This window comes from Lontra canadensis, unplaced genomic scaffold (genome assembly GCF_010015895.1).
Source record: "Lontra canadensis isolate GAN:19392208 unplaced genomic scaffold, GSC_riverotter_1.0 scaffold5, whole genome shotgun sequence".
Lineage (NCBI taxonomy): Eukaryota > Metazoa > Chordata > Mammalia > Carnivora > Mustelidae > Lontra > Lontra canadensis.
Genome location: NW_022630999.1, coordinates 36,775,148 through 36,796,407, shown reverse-complemented (window position 1 = coordinate 36,796,407; position 21,260 = coordinate 36,775,148). Strand labels below are relative to the sequence as shown.

The 21,260-nt window shown below is 35.4% G+C and overlaps 1 protein-coding gene and 1 long non-coding RNA gene across 5 annotated transcripts in view; one reads left to right on the top strand and one right to left on the bottom strand.

The window, feature by feature from the left end:
- Positions 1 to 21,260, bottom strand: part of CPEB4 (cytoplasmic polyadenylation element binding protein 4) — a 62,892-nt gene that overhangs the window by 38,948 nt on the left and 2,684 nt on the right. For all 4 annotated transcript variants that reach the window (XM_032851837.1, XM_032851838.1, XM_032851839.1 and 1 more), the window contains exon 2: positions 4,601 to 4,682. In XM_032851837.1, the coding sequence (XP_032707728.1) occupies positions 4,601 to 4,682 (82 nt within the window). The remainder of the gene's footprint in view (positions 1 to 4,600; positions 4,683 to 21,260) is intronic.
- On the top strand, positions 8,433 to 20,774 carry LOC116864334. Its single transcript, XR_004381998.1, has 3 exons — positions 8,433 to 8,626; positions 14,582 to 14,666; positions 20,547 to 20,774. It is a non-coding gene; the product is annotated as an uncharacterized LOC116864334 (long non-coding RNA).

Here is a 21,260-nt window from a genome sequence, read left to right as displayed (position 1 = left end):
TGTGGTTTTCATGTTATTTCATGCTGCTCCATTTCTAAACAGTAAGTACCAATTTCACGGGTAAGCAAAGGCACAAATAACTGTAAGATACAATATTCCGCAAATGATCAGCTGACTACCTGTAATAGTAGGTATACCTATAATAGTAGAAGATTCTTCTGTCCAGGTGAAGAAAATACTTGATAAGCCTAATAATTTTGCAGCAATGAGCAAGCTGCCACCTGGGATATCAAAATTCCAACTCTGTCTGTAGCTTAGGCTCTTAGCTTATGAGACTGGGTGTGCAGTAAAGAAATGAAATCAGTCTCGGGGGAAGAGCTTCTGTGGACTGTTACCGGCATTGGTTATGGAGAAGGCAATATACAATTTCGGGGATAAAAATAACATACAGACAAGCCAGCTGATCAGAGAAAGGACATGGAGATAAGGTAGGGGGAGGATACTTTTCCTCCCAAAGAGCTAATCCCCTGTATATGGAGAAAATTATAGTAGCCTTAAAATTCTTAGAGAAACTAAACAGTAAGCAATAGTAATATAAATCATGAAATGAAACGCAGGTACTCCTTTTGCACATTGATTAAAATGATAAAAAAAAAATGAAAGGTTTCAAAGACAGTTGGAATCAATAACACATTCATAAAGAAACTCAAAAGCTGTATTTGAGGGTCCCTAGGCATATTAAGCATTTTGTCTGTTGACTGCAAAAATAAAATTTTAAACTGTACTATAGGAAGTCAGTGTTTTTTAATTTTTGTTTTTGTTTTTGTTTTTTTGCCCATAAGGAAGAACAAAATTCAGTTTTCGGTTTGTATTTTAAACTTAAATAAATAATACAGCCGTATCAGGATTGATACGACATGTAGTTCCTGTATCAACTCTTGGTTTTATTATTTGAACACATATAACGAATCACATTTCTATGAGGAACTGCAAATGAAGGATAAAAGTAAATAAGGTCATTTGTAATATACTTTATGAAATTATTTTTAATATAAAATAAACCCAAATGTAAAATTTGCCTCCCTATGATGGGCTTTTTTTAAAAAACAGTTCTAAAATTAATTCTTTTAATTGAATTCTTATAGTTTTTTTTGTGAGAGGCATATTATATTCTACTAGTCTCACAGAAAAAAATGTCCATTTTCTATTTCCTCCATTTCTAAGGTAGCAGAGCATATGGAGGGGTTTTTATTTTCAAAATAGATTGGCAGGTTTTATATACTTATTTTAAAAGGATAACAAGTTATTGTTTTTAAGATATTCAGCTTTTGTTATCACCTTTAAACAAAATCTCACAATAGAATCACTGTTAAAATCAAGCACAGCCTTTCTATAACTATCTCAATCAAAAGAAGAATTTGACCAGAAATGAAGTATTCCCTTATGCCAAACTACATTTTGGTAGTGACAGCCTATAGTGATATAAAGTTCATCACTGTGGTTTACAAAAAAAAATACGCATAACTATAATTTGGCATTTTAGGATCATGAACTCATCTATGAATTCTTTACTGCTCTTTGAAGAAAAAAGGGACAGAGTTCATTTAATACACTTAAGTTACTTTTGGGCGCCTGAGAGGCTCAGTCGCTTAATATACTTAAGTCACTCTGGCACTTAAGCTTACATCAAAACTGACTTTCTCATTTGATAAACATAAAAATAGACTTAATAGATACTTAGTAATAATCCATACCATTTACTGAGTGTTTTCTATGAACTGTGAGGTATGCTCCATTTCACAAATACATCGTACCATTTAATCCTCACAACCACCACAAACTGTAGTGGCAGAATGGCAATTTAAAACCAGATCTATCTGACTCCAAAACCCATGGCCTTTCCACTCTGCCACACTTCCTTTTATAAATAAGTATTTTACAAAAGTTTTATGTTCCCAGACTAGGCCAATCAGATTTAATGTTTTCTGTCATCAGACTTAACTTTTCATTATCCTTACTGAATCAGCTTAAAGAAACTTAATTTAAGTAAAAGTTGGTAGAAGAAATTAAAAAGGGAATACAGAATAAAAGCAGAACTTTACATAATGATTTAGCAAACTATGAGAAGAAACAGAAATAAACCTGAGATATGTCCTGGCTATATCTGATAAATCAAGGAAATGCTACTGTTAATTTTATTAGAATAATGTGTGCAACTCTTACATCTAACCTAAGTACTAGGTAGAGGCTTGCTTCTTAGAAGCAATACATAATAGATAGTTTATATCTGCTACTGCTTGTAAACTGTTTTCTCTGAAAGGCCCTTATCATGAAATAAAATAAACAAAAATCACGAAATAAAAAGAAATAGGCACTTATCATGAAAATGAGTTCTAATTATTTATTATCCCTAGTATCAAGTACATAAGAAGCTCTCCAAGAAAGGAAGGAAGGAAGGAAGGAAGGAAGGAAGGAAGGAAGAAAGAAAAAAGAAAAGAAAAACAAAAGAAAAAAAGTTAGTTGCTGAAGACATTTAATACATTAATAAACAAACGTCCTTTACCTTTAACTATTTTTTTCTGTACTTAGCTTTTAATTTCGAAATAATTGCAGGTTCAAAGCAAGTTGCAAAAAAACAGTACAGAGAGATCCTATATACCCCTTACCCCAGTGTCTTCAAGTGGTGACATCTTACATAACTATAGTACAAACCAGGAAACTGACACTGGTACAATCAATGCACAGACCATATTCAAATTTCCCCTTTAGCTACTTTTTAAGAGTGTACAGTTTTTTTGGTGCTAGAAAGGGCCTTACACTATCCTCACTTTTCTGATGAAAAAACAAAAAGAAGGGTGAAAGAGGCTGAGATACTACTCAAAGTCAGAGTACTACGAAATGGCAAAAATAAAGCCTACTCTGAATGAGAGATCATCTTTCCTCAGAAACAGATTGTGTATTTGGATTAAAGTCACCCATCAGAATTCCATGAGGAATTCAGTAAGGATCTTCAAAATATTTTTATTTCAAAGTTATCTCAACAGCTGGATGCATACTTTTATCACATATTATTTTTCATCTCTCCAAACTTCAAACAGCTCCCCTCATTAAAAAATTTACCATTGTTAGTCCATTGAAAAACACTTAAAAGTTTCACTCCATTAGTAATGTAATAAACCAAACTCAAAGGAAAACCAGGCCAGGCTGGTCACCATTTAAAGTACAGGCTGTTTTGCTACCTTTGACCCCAGTGCAAAGCTATGTCTGGCACAAAGCAGGATCATAAACACCAAATGAATGAATGAACAAATGAATGAACAAATAAACAAGTGGGATGACCAAATACACCAAACATTCCAAATTTCATTACAAAAACAAGCAAAGAAAAAAGAAATCTCCTTTCTAATTAAAAGATTTTTGTGCAGAAAAATATTTTATTCTGTGGGGTAGTTTTCACAAAATCAGAGCTGGAAAGGCCCTTAGAGAATACGTCCTCTGGTAATTCTCAATCCTGGTTACCCAAGCACATGAGACATTAAAAACGAACATGCCAAGCCCTACCCCACACCTGGAATACGACCCACGCATCTATATTTTATTTTATTTTTTTTTAAAGATTTTATTTACTTATTTGACAGACAGAGATCACAAGTAGGCAGAGAGGCAGGCAGAGAGAGAGGGTGAAACAGGCTTCCCACTGAGCAGAGAGCCTGATGCGGGGCTCCATCCTAGGACCCCCGAGATCGTGACCCGAGCCCAAGGCAGAGGCTTAACCCACTGAGCCACCAAGATGCCCCTCTATATTTTATTTTTAAAGCTCCCCATTGTAAGTCCCTTACTGCAACAGTGATTCTAAGTCCCTTATTATAAAGATCAGAAACTGAGGCCTTGGGGCCTGGGTGGCTCAGTAGGTTAAGCAGCTGCCTTCCGCCCAGGTCGTGACCTCAGGGTCCTGGGATCTCAGCATGGAGTCTGCTTTTCCCTCTCTGTCTGCCCCTCCCTGCACTTGTGTTCACCTGTACTCGCTCTCTCACTCAAAATAAATAAGTAAAATCTTAAAAAAAAAAAAAAAAAGAGAGAGAGAGAGAGGAAAGAAATTGAGGCCTAATCAAAATGAAATGTCTTATTCAACACAGCTAGTTAGTATTAGAATTGAGACCAGAATCCAAGTAGAAATAGCACTATTTTTTCTTAACATGATCCACAGAAAATATTTCAAGAACACAACTTCATCTCAACTTTGAAACTACTGGCCATTTTTTTAAAAATGTGAAACTGGACCAAAACTCTATCAACATTTGAACTCATGAGTGTATAGTCACTGTCACGGGTGGAGAGACATAGAGGTTTGAGGCACTGAGCATTCTTTTTTGCCTCAGATATTGAAAAAATGAGGTATACGGTTCATGTCTTTCCCGTTAACTGCCCACCCTTAGCAATCAGTACTCTTGTAGTTCTCTTAATTGGTATTGTGATGGGCATACAGTGATGCCCACCAAATATGTCTGAGTTTTTAATGAGAGGTACATGTATAAAATTGATGGAACTGACTACATACAAAATATGAATCCATAATATTTGCCATACTGTTCGTGAGAGTATATAAATAATACAAAATTTTATCTACTTCACTAAAAATCAAATAGATTTTTAAAATTACCTTTAATGGAATCATTTTCAGCTCTCATAATGTCAATGAGTGAACTCTCCAGTGAGTGCATATCAAACGTTCTGGGGCGATCCTGTAAACACAAACAGCCACAAGTCACTTTTAAAATAGCTTTTAATTACAAAAGGAGATAATAAGCTGCATTCGATAGGACACAGATCAAAAGGGAGTAATTTTACTCCCTCTGTGTATGAGGTACATTACTACTGCATTTTATTTTTTTTTAATTTTTTATTTTTTTATTTTATTACATTATATGTAATGTATTATTAGCCCCAGGGGTACAGGTCTGTGAATCGCCACGTCTACACACTTCACAGCACTCACCATAGCACATACCTTCCCCAATGTCCATAACCCCACCGCCCTCTCCCTACCCACCTCTCCCCAGGAACCCTCAGTTTGTTTTATGAGATTAAGAGTCTCTAATGGTTTGTCTCCCTTCTGATCCAGTCTTGTTTCGTTTATTCTTGCATTTTATTTTTTAACACTTACAAAACATCAAAACCACAAAAGTAACCAGGTTTCAGCAAAGAGTGATCTGATTTCTAATAATTATTTCAATAAAAGCATTATTTTTACTAACAAAGCAGAAGCAACTAAAACCAATTTCCGTATAGTCAACAACATGAAACAAATGTAAAATAAAATTCATAACCTTTGTCTGCCACTTAAGATTGCAGTAACATGGCAAAACTTTCCAAACTTGTTACAGCAGTTATGAACTTTGCTGGCGTTCAGCAGATACTGCTACCGAACGGCAATATTCAGAAGAGTTATTCAAAATAGCTGTATTTTCTCATAAACCAAAGTGTGAAAATAGTTATCCAAGGTCTGTAAGACCACTAAGTGGCAAAGTAGTCTTGATTTTATGGCCATTAAAATTAAAGGGAAGACAGAGTGTCAACATGTTGATCTAAACCCTGGCTTAACAAAATGCATTTCAAGAGTGGGTGAGGAATCTTAAAATATACAACAACCCAACCGCTCTGGCATTCTTCCGGAGGAAAAGTACCAGAAATAACTAAAATTAAAGTGTGGCTTGATAAGTGAGAAGTAGATGAAAACATTTTAAAATTAAACTCTGAAAGGAAGCAATAATACAGATTTCTGACCCACCTGAAGAATAAAACTGGTACACACATAGATACAACCGCAAGAATATGAAAGAAAAAGGGGCTTCCACAGGAACTGGACAAGCAGAATTCTATAACCTTCTTTTCGGCTTTCTTTTATTTTTTAACTCAAAGCCCCGGCTTTTTAAAAAAGTTCACCTGATTTTATCCCCCTCCCCTTTTTTTAAACTTGGAATGATTCCCTCTTTCCTAGCTAATTTCTAGAGCCTTAAGGCTGATAGAGCATGCTCTCCACCAGAGAGCATTTTGTGATCAACCTGACATTTCTCTTCTGTCCTTCCATAACACTATTTGTCTTATCCCATGAAACAGGGATCACGTCTCCTGACCCCACCCCACCGTGTAGATAATCAGTGTTCACTGAATGAATTATTATAGGATACCAGTTGTTTTTTTTTTTACCCCTGCAACTTTAGGAGTCCAAAGATAGTTATATTTGGATATAATCCAATAATTTAAAGAGAGTATTACAGGATTTTTCCTGGGGCGGAAGTGGTATGGAGAAGATGAAGATGGGGATGGGGAGCAGGTGCCTTAACATGCTATTCTGCTCTGAACTGGTATGACTCCCTCCAGAACATCTTTCCCATTTTTTTTTTCTTGATTCTTTCCTCATCATCTTCATCTACTCAACATGGTCAAGAGAGAAGCAGGAGGACACATGGTCAGAATCAGAATTTTTTTAAAGGTTAGTGTTCACAAAGAGGAAAACACTGTTCTGTTTTTCTTATCCTTCTTCATCTTATGCACTGAATTAACTCAAAACTTGTATTGCATATTCTTTTGGAAGCAAAGTGGATTTGAGGCAAAATCTGAGAAAGAAGTTAATTTAAAATTCCACTATCTCATTCTACAGTTACTAGATTTGTCCTCTGTTCTGAAATCTATGAACCACACCCATAACCCGGCCAGCCACTGTCTCTACTATCTCCAGTACAAAACCTATCTTGGAGGCAATAATTCTCAGTATCTAGTAACTTGCTCATATCTTTAGCCAGTTTCCCAAGAGTAGGAAGTTATGTCTTACATCAAATGTTCTCAATGTATACAAATCCAAAGGGTGACAATATGCCAAGATATCAATTTCCTAAGCCCACAGGATTGACAGCTAGGGCAGGAACTCTCTAGCAGATGATTTCTGCTTCAGTATTATGTTTTCTAGGTGTGCCATGAGGTGACACAGGTTGAGAAGCCTTGTCCTACATTTCTGTAACACTGTGCCTCACACAGGACCTGACAGGTAGAAGGCACATGTGTTTGCTAAAGCAATGAATAAGTGAATTCCTTCAAGTAATTTTTAAATGTTTAAAACATTTCTTTCCTTCTGCTTCTTTAAGGTTTGTTTTTACATTTTCCCTTTCCTGCCATAGAGTTGTAGGTTTTCTTCTGCCAAAATAACTATAATGGGCAGTGGGGCAGGGGGTACTCAGCTTTTTTTTTTTTTTTTTAATGCAACTAAAGCATTAAGCAACCTTGTGAATTTCCAGAACTTGCATTTGGCAATCACTAAATAACAAGAATACTGAAGAGAAGCAGCTGATAAAGAATATTACACAGTATGTTTTGGTTTATGACAGCTGTGTCCATTAAAGAAGTTACTTTTTTACCTGTACGTTTCTAAATGTGGTACTGGAATTTTAGCAAAGCAACTTCGTTACCTCCTCCCCAGCTACCACATACTGCCTGAAACAGAAGATTTTTGCTAAGATAACCCCTGACTTCTAATTGGTGGAATATATTAAAATTAAAATCCTTAATGAAATTTTTAAATATTCAAGTAATGCTTTATGGGATTAAAAACAAACCCTCTATCCTTTTTACACTTTGTCATGATTTAATACAAGAGTGACAAATAAACACCAATATACAAACTCTCATCAACTGGTATCGCCCCTCAGATGCAATGTGTTGGGAAGGATTTTCAGGCTTGGTATGGATTCAGAAGGGAACAGTGTCTGGACAGATTGCTAATGATTTAAGTGCAAGGTACAGGACCCAATGGCACAGTTACCACATTCTTGCCAACCCTTGCCTAATCTGTATTCTTTCCCACAGTCCAAACTTATTATAATCATTATAAATGACTACACTTGTATAACATTTTACTTCTTATGATGCTTTCGCAATTCAAAGAGTTCAAAAGCCACATATTTTGTCAAGTAAACATTCTATTCTCAGAGAGGGTCTAAAGTTATCCTTCTCACTATCCTCTCACTGATCTTCTCCATCTACTTTTAACCCCTAATTAAAAACAAAAACAAAAATCTAAAATGTAAGTGTGCCACCAGGAAGTAGGTGGAGTAGATCCAAATAAATAAACCCAAGGAATAAGAACAGCAGCACAAACAATGTTGGTTTTCTACCCGATAAAGTATCAAATCAAGAGGGCTTTGGTTTCCATATTTCATTCTTTGATTTTACCCTTTTGATTGCTAATTGGGCCAAATATCATAACCACTTATCTATTTTCTTGGATCCATTTCCCAGAAAGTAAACTAACTATAAAATAGAAACCTTGCTAAGTGACAACTCTTCTTGATTGACTGTGAGCTGATAACCAAAATATGAATATCAGCGTAAATCAGAAGAATGAGCATTAGACACTAGAAGCCCCAACTCCACCACTGATGTGTCATGTGAGCTTGGGCCCTTTCATCTTCTAGACCTCTTTACTGATCTGAAAAAGGGAAGAGTTTTATTAGACCTCTAATTCCTTTTCCTAAGTCCAAAATATATTTGTATTCTAGCTTTCCGACATCCTTAGCTTGTGCTCTTCCAAGATTTGGTTTAAATTATGGTGATGAGTATGACAGGAAGCAAAGCGTAAAGGAGAATGACTAATGAAAACTCATCATTTTGTGCCCTTTGTGCCCACAAACAGGTGAGGGCCAATAATGTTAATAAGAAAATGAACCCTTAGCGACTTAGGACAGTTGCTGCATCTTCTTACGCTATACACAATGCAAAATAACAAGATTTTTAATTTAAAAAATTTACTTAAAACAATTGGTTGATGTGGGATGTCCTGATTTAAGATAATAGGGCAAAGAATCTATCATGAAACAAAAAAACACCAGCAACCAAATTTGCTTCAACCCACCACCAGCCAGTTTCTCTTGGCAGCCTAAAGGGAGAAAAGGTAGAAAAACAGAACTACCTTTTATTGAGCATCTACTAAGAAATCTGACATTATTTTAGGTACTTTATTAATACTGTCTAAATACCTCTTTATAAGTTAGATGGCATTATTCCTGCTTTAATGATTAAAACTAAGACCAAGAAAAATTCTGTAATTACTGCAGAGACAGGTTACTGCATAGTTCAGCAGCTTAGTCAGGATTCAAGCCTAAGTCTCCCTCCAAAGCAGGCGATAATTCCTTGGGTAAGGTAATGGTCATGGGAGTCAAAGGACCACACTAATTAAGGCATACATTTGAATGAATAAGACATTCTGCTGTAAAGGTTCCGGGAGCAGGAACACGCTGGCAAGTGCCCAGCAAACAGGAGGCACTCAAGTATTTCTCAATAAATCAAAAGAAGAACAAAATGTATGTATAAGAATAATACAGGGGGGCGCCCAGGTGGCTCAGTCGTTAAAGTGTCTGCCTTCAGCTCGGGCCATGTTCCCAGGGTCCTGGGATCGAGCCCCACATCGGGCTTCCTACTCAGCAGGAAGCCTACTTCTCCATCTCCCACTCCCCCTGCTTGTGTTCCCTCTCTCACTGTCTCTATCTCTCTGTCAAACAAATAAATAAAATCTTTTTAAAAAAAAAAAAAAAGAAGAATACAGGAATAATATCAGAGGTACTAAAAAGATAAGAAGTCTTACCTTCCTTCTTCCCATTGAGGTGACAAAGAGACATGGTGCGCAAATTAGAAAGCTGCCAACCACAGAAGTAGAAGTGGTAGAAATAGTACTAATCCTCATAATAACAGCAGCTGACCCTTATCAAGATCTAATGCTTTCCATGTGGGATCTTATTAATTCTTCACAAAAATCCTACACAATTAGGTATGTTCAGCAGTTATTCCATTTCACAGATGAAGAAATGGAGGTTGAGAGTCATTAGACAACTCTATCATTGCAAAGTAAGTGGAGAGGCAGAATTTGAACCTAGGCCTTCTGACTCTACAACATGTGAGCTTATTAATTATGAATGAAAATAGAAGAGCACCAATTATCTTCAAGGCTCAGCAAGGCAAACTTGATTACCATACTTAGACATCATTTTATTTTGTAATCTTAATTGTTGTATTTAATATATTGACTTGTGTGTTAGTAACTGGTTGGCTTTGGTTTCTGTCATCTCTACAGGACAATTTCCAAGGGAAAAACCATACAAATCAATGTAAAAATCAAAGTTGGGGAAAAAATAATGTTCTTATAAAACAAATTAGTATTTCAAAAATCAGGACCCATCCTTTTAATTTACACCTGAGTGATCCTGACTGCCATGGCAAAATAGGAAGACTTACATCAGCAAATAACTGATTACATGACTTTGCATAACATTCCAGAAGTAGCCAAAATAAACACGTGAACCTGTTGGTCTATTACCAACAGGAAGAACAACTACACTGCAATTATACCACAAACCAAAATCATCATTCGTGGCTTTTTTTTTTTTTTTTAAACACTCAGATGGCTACTCTAAGCCAATGTTTCTCATATTTGGGAGCATATCAGAATCATCTGGAGATCTTATCAAATCACAGGTTACCCATAAAGTGTCTCAATCATAGTTCTGGGTAGGGTCTAAGAATTCACACTTCTAATAAGTTTCTAAGTGATGCCAGGGACCACACTTTGAGAAGCACTGAGTTAAGCAATTATATTCAACAGGTTAATTTCCTTAGATACGTTGCATTGTGACTTATAGTGGACTGGCCATGATACAGTCCAGTTTAAATATTCTACATCAACCATTTTAAGGTTTCTGCATGAAGAGGCAGCCTTTGCTCTCAGACCCCCCAAAAAAGACCCCCAAAAAAACCTTCTCCAAGCTCTGAGATGCCTAACTTGGAAAAAGATTATAATCAAGATCAATTTCAACAGATGAACCACCATGACCACTCTATTACTGGTCTTGTCTTTTTATATTTGAGTTAGTATGTTTTCACATCACTAGACTGGGTCTAAAACACAAAAAGTATTTAACTGAATGTAACCACATTATTAAGAACCAAAGCCAAAAGTCAGCTACTCCCTTTACTCACTCTCTCCCTATATAGACAGACACTACTATGATTGTCATTTCCCAGACAACTACGTATCTGTATCAGCCAATGAGGTTTCTCTTCTTGGCTTAAAGTTTCCCTAGTGAAGAAGGGAAAAGAAAATATTTTGGTTTGAAAGGAAAGTATATGCCAGTATGTCAGCTGCCAAAATAAACAGGAAGTTTGAAGCACCAGTGAGCCCATAATTAATCAAAGGTACAATGGGAGTTTTAATCTGAGATTTGCCAAAACATAATTATTCTTCTTGGATTAAACATTAAGCCCACAGGCATCAAAAATTGACTACATAGTCAACCTTCATGATTCCACTTCCAGATGACCCTTACATCCTGGTGCAGGCCCAAGTCCCTTTTCCCCCACCCCACTAGCATAATGCCATTCCATATGATGTTGACAGGTTCCCTTATAACTATCCCCCCGGCAGGCTGTAAGCACCACTCACATCATCTCTCCATAGCCACAGACTGTAGCATAGGTGTAGCATGCTGTAGTCTATCATCATCAACACCACCATTATTAAAGAGTGGCTAACATGTTCTTCCTGGTTCCATGTTGGGCATCTTATATGAATTATGTACGATTTACATACATTCATTCCTCACAACCATCACGTAATGTGTATATTAAGTATCATCCCCGTTTTAGGCAAATAATGCTATGAGAAGTTAACTAATAACTCTCAAAGTCATATAGTAAGTGGAGGAGTCTGACCTCAGAGCAGAAGCTCAGAAAAGTGGCTCATTTCATAAGCCTCATGAGGACCTAGAAATATCAATGTATAAACAAACATCTGGCAGGTATGACATCCTTCACTATGCAGAGAACCTGAATGTTGAGAAAGAGAGTCAGAGGTTAAAGTCAAAGATGTAATCATCTACACTAATCATCTTCAGTCAGTACTTTCTCATTATGATGGCTTAATAGTGACGGCAGAATCCTACAGGCTACCAAATGCTCCCTATAAAAAACTATAACTAAAAAATTAATGTCTTTGGTGTTACTACCCTGATTGAAGGAACAGGTCCATTTGCTCCCATGTGAACTGATGAATCAGATCTCTTCAGAAAGCCTCTGAGGAAACTTTCTTTAATTCCACCTTTATTAAATAAACCATACTCATTTTGAGCATGAGAAATCCTTAAAATGGTAAACATTTCTTATCACCACTTAACTGAATTTAAAAAACAAACTGCCATTCCAGACTTGATCAGTCAGTTCCTGGATCAACAGACTGCTTCTTCTCTTGACTATGTGTGGATTCTCACCTTGCCTGGCAGAAAGAAATAATTAAAATCTATTCTATTCCAAAGGATACCTGGGTGGCTCCATTGGTTAAGCATCCAACTCTTGATAACATCTCAGGTTATGATCTCACAGTCATGAGATCAAGCCCCACATCAAGCTCTTACACCCAGTAGAATAAATGAATACAACCCTTTCCCTCTGTCCTCCCCAACATGGACTCTCACGCTCTCTCTCTAAAAACAAAACAAAACAAAACAAAAAAAACAAAACAAAAGAACAATAAAAAACTACTCTATTCCAAGACCCGAGTTTAAATTACCACTTACTAGACAAGTGATCTTGACACCACAGCATCTCTGAACCTTGGTTACATCAACAAAATGAGGAGACCTTATAAAGCTGGTGAGGAGAAATGAGATAAGGTATCTGACAGTTGCACAAATGTGCAGCACTTAGCAGACCCACTCAATAAACATTCCTTCTGCCCCTTCTCTCTGGTGAAATGGCAAAAGAGCCTGAAATTAACATATGAAATTAGATATTGTTATATCTGAATAATTCAGCTGTTCTGTGCTATTTCCTATAGCCCATTTTCATAGGAAAATGAAATAGAAAAAATATTAATAAGCTACTCAGGGCCAAGAATTCACTAGTTTCAGGAAAATACTTAAATATTACTAACACTCAACCCTAAGGAATGAAGTCATTTAGACCCTTCTGACCCTTCCTCCATCTTTGGCTGCTTACTGGCTTTTAGAGTTCCTCTCTGCTCCATGTCTGCTGGGCCTGATCAGGGTCCAGAATCAGCAAAGAAAATGGTCACCCAAAAGCACAATCTTTATTTCTAAGCCGAGGCTTGTGTCCTGTAATCAATGAAATCTCTCTTGCGAGCCCGCGAGCAAAGTCAAAAAGTAGCCTATAGGCAGTATCAGCCTTTCTGGGCTCTCACAATTCCCACCCCCATATCCTTAGCTCTCCAGAGTTTCCCCGAGTAGAAGGCACTTCTAAACACCCAGGTACAAAGAGATCACCAGACTATACACGTCACGAGGAAAAGGAGCATGCTCGCCTTGGTCATGTGTTGCCAGCATATGGTCCACTGAAAGTATCAAACATTTGTAGATTCAAAGAGAGCAAGAGGTTAAAAAATTTGATGCAGTGCAAAGGCCAGCAAAAGGCCCCAAACCTCGAAATTCCTCTTTAAAAATAAAAGCAGACAAACAAACAAAAACACAACCAAAGAGCTCCCAGTCCTGTCTTAATCACTCTCCTTTCAGAGAACCTTCCCACAAGTCCATGGGAGTCCAAACCTGGGCTAAAAAGGTAAGAATAAGCTGGAGAAAGGAAAACTGGAGACTCTCCTCCCAAATTTTCAGCCACCAATTGATGTTTTGTCACTTTTGATGGATTTCTCACCCCTCCCTTATTTTTTTTATGGCCATGTGACCACCAGCATACTTCTCTGCCCAGAAGGGAGGAGATGAGGCCAGCAGCGATTTCCTTAGAGATTAGTACCAGTTTGAGTGGGGAAACAAGCTGAGCAAGTGTAACAGAAGTGTGGGCCTTGCTTCAGTTTCTCACTATCTTTTCTTAAAAACCACTAGGAAATTTCTCTGTAGTTGTTTTTACGGGGGGGTGGGGAAGACTCCTAATCTTTTAGAGACACATACTAAAGCACTTACATTGGAATGATACAGTATCTGGGAATTGCTTGAAAATAACAAGCAAGGGGAGAAGGTTAGGAAGAAGATAGAGGAGTTTGTCCAGGAGTCGGTCATTACTGAAGCCAGATGACATGCACATGGGGGGCTGTTATACTATTTTGTCTATTACTGAATATGCTTAAATTTTTCCCTAATAAAAAAGTAAAAGACATGAGGTTAAACACTTTACCAAAATAGAGACAGGGAATATAAAGAGAAAAAAGAAAAAAAAAAAACAAACAAAAAACAGTTGGTCACTAAATTTTTTAGCAGTGTTCAAGAGAATAAGGACATCATCTAGCTTGATTCCCGCTATTATTTACATACAGTGAATTTATTTTAAGGAATCATAGTTTGGTTTATGAAATTCTTCTTTAAAATTAAGCTCAAATTAACACACACAAATTATACCATATTTCACATTTCATATTTTAAGAATATGTGCTATTTTCAAGATTTTTAATTAATATTTCTATTTGATAACCAGTCAAAACAAAGGAGAAAATTAAGGACCAGGAAGGCTGCTTGCCCCAGGTCTTATAGTTAGTAAGTGGAGGACCCATATTTGGAACCCAGATCTGACTTCCATACTACAATTAGGAGATTTTTCTGAATAGCAACATTCTTATGCTGACTTATTTTTTGTTAAGGTTCTTACAGATTAAGATGACAACTACTTCACTGACTAGCACTAGATGCATTCCTCAAAAACACCTGGAAGGACTACTATTAAAAGTATGTTATATAATATTTAAATATAAGTATGGCTTTAGAATGTATAATCCTGGAGGATTAACTATCATTTAGTTTAGATGTATAAAAAAATAATGATTAGGATATTTCTGGTAAATACTCAGCAAACAAAAATTGCCCAACCTAAATACTCTACAATATGAAAAGTACTTGTACAGCTTAAGACTTTGAACTTTAATAATTCAGTTTGCAAACATGAGAGAGGACCTGTGAGTGGCTGATGGAATTTCTTCCTTGACATGTAATGAGACCCGAACTCCACTCCCATAGGTTAAAGTTTGCCTTTTGTTACCATTTTGCCACAAAACTTAAATAAGCACATGCTGCATATAAGTGTACAAGTAATACATTTATAAATGTGACCATTAATAAAATATTTGAAAATACCACATTGTTTTTGTTGTACCTAAAGTGGGATCTGTTAATTTGCCTTAAAGTTTGTAACAGCTGCTGGATTAAAATGACACAAAACTCTCAGTTGCTAATTTGTTTATAATGAGAAAAAAGTATGTTTAGTATCATTCAGGGATTAGCACAGGTCAGAAATACATTATAAATCAAACCAAAACAACTTTTATGAGATATCTAGCCTTGTCCCTAGTCCATAAATAGGAGGTGTTTAATAAATAGTGTACTAAATAAGTTAATTAAAATATAAAAAGCAAAACTGAAATCCAGGATAAAAGATAAAATATACTCAATTCAAATATATGGTACCCTTTCCTATCTCTTATCCAAAAAAAAAAAAAAGATCACAAATTCTCCTTTGAAATAGTCTCCTTTAATGTAAGAAGAATGCAAAAACAATCAAATGTTCTAAATTTCTTAAAATAACCATAGGCAAAATCTTTCAAAATACTGAATGATGTGGTCTGCCAATACTAATGAAAGTTTAGATATATACAATTATAAAACTTCTCAAGAAAACCGATAATTTGGCTAAATGTTTTATCTGTCCTAAGCTGCATCTAGTTTATTCAAAAGGAGTACTCTAAGAAGTAAAGCATGTATAATAAAATAAGCAATACAAAGGACTGTTCAAAAATAGATACTCTATTTGTAATTAATTTCATTATTTTATAAATTTTAGAGAGCCATATTTTAAATTAAAAAAAATAATTAAGCTACCTACTATGGTCACTTAAGGTACTCACAAAAACCCTTCACTACTGGGTATTAAAATCCTGATGAGGTTTTCTTCCTGAATTTAAGCAATTTGTTCAAGGTCACACAGCTAATTAGAGTGCGAGTCAAACTCAGTCTACTTGGATCCAGAAGTTATGCTTCACTCTACTACATGTTTGGCCTCATAAAATAGCCTATCTCAGTAATTATTCAAGTCTCACCTTCAGAAACTGATTAAAAATAACACTTTTATTATTCTACCTACTAAGAATTTTCTGAAAACCTGAAAGTAGAACTCCTTTTGTTTCAATAATATAAAATGGGATGAGAAACTATACTAAATTTGAAGTAAAAAAATTACATATTGCCATAGATTTATCATGGTAAAAATACACTTTAAGTTCTGCAAGAGGAATTTTCTTTGTACAATTAAATATAAAATGAGTTTGTCAGTAAATATTAAAACAGGGGCGCCTGGGTGGCTCAGTGGGTTAAAGCCTCTGCCTTCAGCTCAGGTCATTATCCCAGGGTCCTGGAATGGAGCCCCACATCAAGATCTCTGCTCAGTGGGGAGTCTGCTTCCTCCTCTCTCTCTGCCTGCCTCTCTTCCTACTTGTGATCTCTGTCTGTCAAATAAATAAATAAAATATTTTTTTTAAAAGAAAATATTAAAACAAATACTCATGTTATGGGCGCCCTGCCTTAAAGAGAAATGCATTATATATATTATCTTATTTGTGATGGGACCAAAAACTGAGATACAATGTAGTGCTGAAAAAATGTGATAATGGATCTTCAAGCTAATTTTCCTGATAGCAAGATAAAGTCATAAAAAAATAAATATAGGCTGTAAAATTTAAACTAGGCATACATTAACTTTAAGATTACTTTTCCACTTCTTTCTCATGAATACAAGGATTATTCTCAAAAGCGTAAACCCATGAACTAAGAGCATCTTTCTAGTTGCAACTAGCAACAACCACGCTCACTAAGCTTGCTATAAATAGGTTTTTCCTGAAAGATGTGGAACAATGTGTTGATCATATTCCATGGCTTCTGTGAAGACAACAAAAAGTAATAAAAAAACTCCACCCTGCCCAAGTTTTGATTCCATCAGAAAAGCAATTAAACCTAGTTCAAAGGCTTTCTACAAAAAGGCATAAAATTGTATCTGGTATGCTTTCCCAAAGTTTTTCCAATATCTCCGTTCTGCTGGAGCCAAAACCATCCAACCCATACTTTATCGTAAAGAAATTAATCTCCGTTCTTCTAATATAAATAAATACAAAGTCAAAGAAAACGTTTCCCATACAAAGATCCCTCCTGGGACTATTATTAAAAAACAAAAAGTGTAACAAGGTTACAGTTAAGACAATTGTAATAATTCACCATGACTTTCAGAACTGAAGCAATGCAGTAACTGTTTTCAAATACAAGATGCCATATATAATTTGAAGGATCAATAAACTGACAACATAAGCAGAGTTATTAAAGTGACATGAATTATTTGCCTGGTTAAGGCAACTCAACAAATCCACAGTAACTGTGTCTAAAGTAAGAGCAAATGGGCTCTAAATCCTAAAATGTCTCCCTATTAAGTTTTAGGTTGGTCCTTGTGAAAGATTCTGTCCACTCTCTTCCTTTTTATTTTTCATTTTTTATTTTTTTGCCTACTTCCTGGTTTTTACCTAATGGAGGTGTGAGCATAACTGAGCTGAAGATAAGAGACTATCAGAATATATGCTACACAGTTCTCCTTTACTTTCCTGTAAGGACAGAAGATCTAGGCACCCCTCCAAAGAGGTGCTGTAGTCAAATAAAATTACTGGCAAGTGCTCCAATGTATTATCTGGTTTGGACATTGGAATTCCAGGATGTGTTTGGCAGGACATGGAGGATTTTTGTCTCCGTAATATAAGGGTCAAATCATGCCTTTAGTCACATGAATATCGACCTTGTTTCTTAAATTGGGACAATAAAATCGAACCTCATAGGATATAAGATAACATGTGAAAGTACCTAGTTCAGTGCCTGGTATACACTAAAAATACACAAAAAATTTTTTTTTACTTGAATATTATCTAAGTTTAGCATTTTAAAGTTGATAGGTATATTCTATTATTTTCTATTCTTTTCCATTTTCAAGTCTATAATCATCTTTTGATTATCATGCATCAATCATTCAAACCACAAAATTTTTCCTCTCATCTTGTTTCTGGGAGGTGTTCCCTCCTCCCCCCTACACACCTATACTATGTTTATGTGAAGAGGCACTGTAGTATATTGGTTGAAAGCCAAGACTTGTATATGAATAGTAATAATAACTTTTGCCTCATAGGATTGTTGGATAAATTAAATGAGTTAATAAATATAAAACATTTAGAAACTGTAAGCATGTTAGTTATTAGTCAATGTATATTCATTTAGTTGTATCTGAAGACAGGATTTGAGGCATGTCATTTGAGTTCATATAATGAAAGCTTTAAGCAAGCAAAAAAAAAGAAAAAAAACTAGAAAAATACCTTTTTTTAAATATAAAAAATATTTCCAAAATACATTGCCTTGCCGTATCAATTATTTAGAGGACTAGTCATATATTTGAAATCTGTTTTTGCTCCACAAGCATAGATAAAAGAGAATGTTAAGACTGGACAACAAAACAAACTAAAAATGTTATAATTAATTTTAATTCACTATATGTACCCAAATCTGCATTAACAAATGTAAAATCCATTCTGATTAATTTTAAAATAAAACAAACATTGTCCAATATTAGTTACATATCAGGTAAATTCTTTCCTTTCAATAATACTAAGATTATAATGTAATCATGTAAGCTGGATTCTGTCATTTCTGTGATATATTTCCAGAGCTCTCTATAACACCTAAGGAATTCTTAACAATAGCCATTAAAACTGAATTACTAATATCTGTAAAATTTCTTTCCTAAAATTAATAGTGCTTAGGGTAATACATTTAAATAAGATGGCAGCGGTTCAGAAAGAGTATGGTTGTGGTTGCAGCAATTTCAATTCCACAACAGCTCACATCAGGACCATAAGGAACTTAGACATCACCTCTGTCACCCCCCACCCCCCACAGTTTATGGAGAAACTGAGGTCCCCAAATGCTATACTGATAGGGCCAACAGCACACCTAGGTCTCCAGGCTCCCAGTCAAATAAATATTCCTTCAAGTTTTTCATATCAAATCTAACCAAGTAATTCAAACCAATCCAAAATTGTATTTTTTCTTTTTGCCAAAAAACCAATTCAAAAGAGAACTGTTAAAACACACAAACACACACACACAGAGAGAACTACATTCATTTAAGTAAGCATACAGTACTCAGTTTACTAACTTCTTGTGCTTTTTTTTTCAAAACCCAAAACACTACTGTGACTTTCAAATCACCCCCACATTTGTTCCTGGCCCCCTGAACCCTCCTCCCGTTCCTAAAAATGGTAGGGAGTGATGAGCAGAAATCAACCATTTACTTTCTCATCCCACCATATTTCAGCCAGGTATATGGACTCATCCTTTTCCATCCTCAGCATGATAGACAACAATTCTAAGGGAAGAGTTTAGTTTCTAACACTATTTTTTAGTGTCAAGCTTAGTTAATTTTATTATTCCATAAACCAGCTTAATCTCCAACTGATCCAAAAGATTTCATTAGTCCCCCAAAATACTGATAATATGCATGTATATAGTTTATTCATTTCCTGAAATTTTTATTTTTCCCAAAGCAAACTTTCATCAAAAGTAAAATAAACCATGAGGTCATATATGCTCAGTCCTGTAAGTTCGTTCTGTCAGTGTACTCTAACAAAATAAAAAAAGTGTATTCAATTCTAAACCAATCTTAATCCAGTTAAAATGTACAGAATGCCACCTTAGATTTAAAAATTGGCAACATATGACTAATTCAAAAAAGTCACCTTTGCACTAAATTTTCTTTAAATTTATGTTCAAATATTAAAAGCAACTTTTTAAAAAATAGACTTCATGAAATCACCAATGTCTAAAAGCCTTTTACCTAGCCACTAACGCAAGATAATTGCTCTTCAGTTTGAGTAAAGACCCTTTTTAAAACAAAAAGCCAACAGCTTTTTAATACTCAGGCAAAAATTATTTTTAAATATCTAAAACTAAACTTAATCAAATATTTTATGATACATCCTAACTATTCCACCTGAAACCTTGAGGGAAGGGACATTTAATTCCTTGGAATGACATAGGATTCTCTTAGCAAACTTGCCCTCCCACTAAGCAAATTATTAATCAAAACAGATAGTTCTGCTTTGTGCTGACATCATATCTGGGGACATTGCAACTGTTTCGTAATGTGTCTTAGCCCTTGCAGAAACATCTCTAAAATAACCCTCTATCTGTGGTACATGTGTATTTGTATACACATGTATACACATGTATACGTGCCTACAGATAGATATTTTAATCCTTGTTTTTTCAACCTAGGGTTTGTACTCTTATTAGCTGTGCACTTTTGGGCAAGTTATAGCTTTCTGATGCTCAATTTTCTCATCCACAGAATGGGGATAATAACAAAACTTACCTTGAAGGGTCACTGTGAGGACTGATTCAATGTTAGCTTATTATCCCATATAAATTTCCCAAACACATATAAACAATCATACTCTCAAATATACAAACTCAGTGGGGCATCTGATGTTCAATTAACTATGAAATTCTCTTTATCTCATTTCTATCAACTAGAATGGCTGCTCATTAATTCAAAAACATCAAACCATGTGACTCTTGCAGAATAAGGAAACACTGGTGGCAAGAAAGACAAGTGATCTTTGCCTGGGATCTATTTTTAGGAATGGCTTATCTACACCCCTAGTGTTAACACTGGAAAATAAACAAATGGATGAAAGGCATCATAAAAGAGTCACTCTGAGATCAACAATTCCATAGTATTTGAAAATAAAAGGGGATGAAGAAAACATTTAGATCATTTCTGTAGCAGTCCTTTCTGACACAGGGCAGGCCGGAATTTGCAAAGAGGTTTAAGTGGAATTGCTGAATTGATGAATTCAGACTGCAAGGTTCAGAGAGGTTCCAGGTTTAAAGTGCAATCAGTGAGAAAACTACAATTCAATAGTTGGTTTTCAGTGAATCACTAGCCTACAGTGGAGGGAAAAAAAATGAATTTTTTTGTTATACAGTTACTTCATCTGGGCAGAAAATGATCATCAGTTTCCACAATGAAGTATACTTTATCTATTATTTATTCTCACCTAAAAAGGTAGGGAAAAACCAACCCTGATGATCCTGTCCGGCTAGAAAGCTATTATAGTTAATAATTACAACATCTCTAGCTACCTGGTATTCATAATTATGCCAATTCACACTATTATCTGTGGAGAAGATTACAATTAGAAATTTATCAAAGAAACAGCTGAATATTTTATTCCAAATCATACT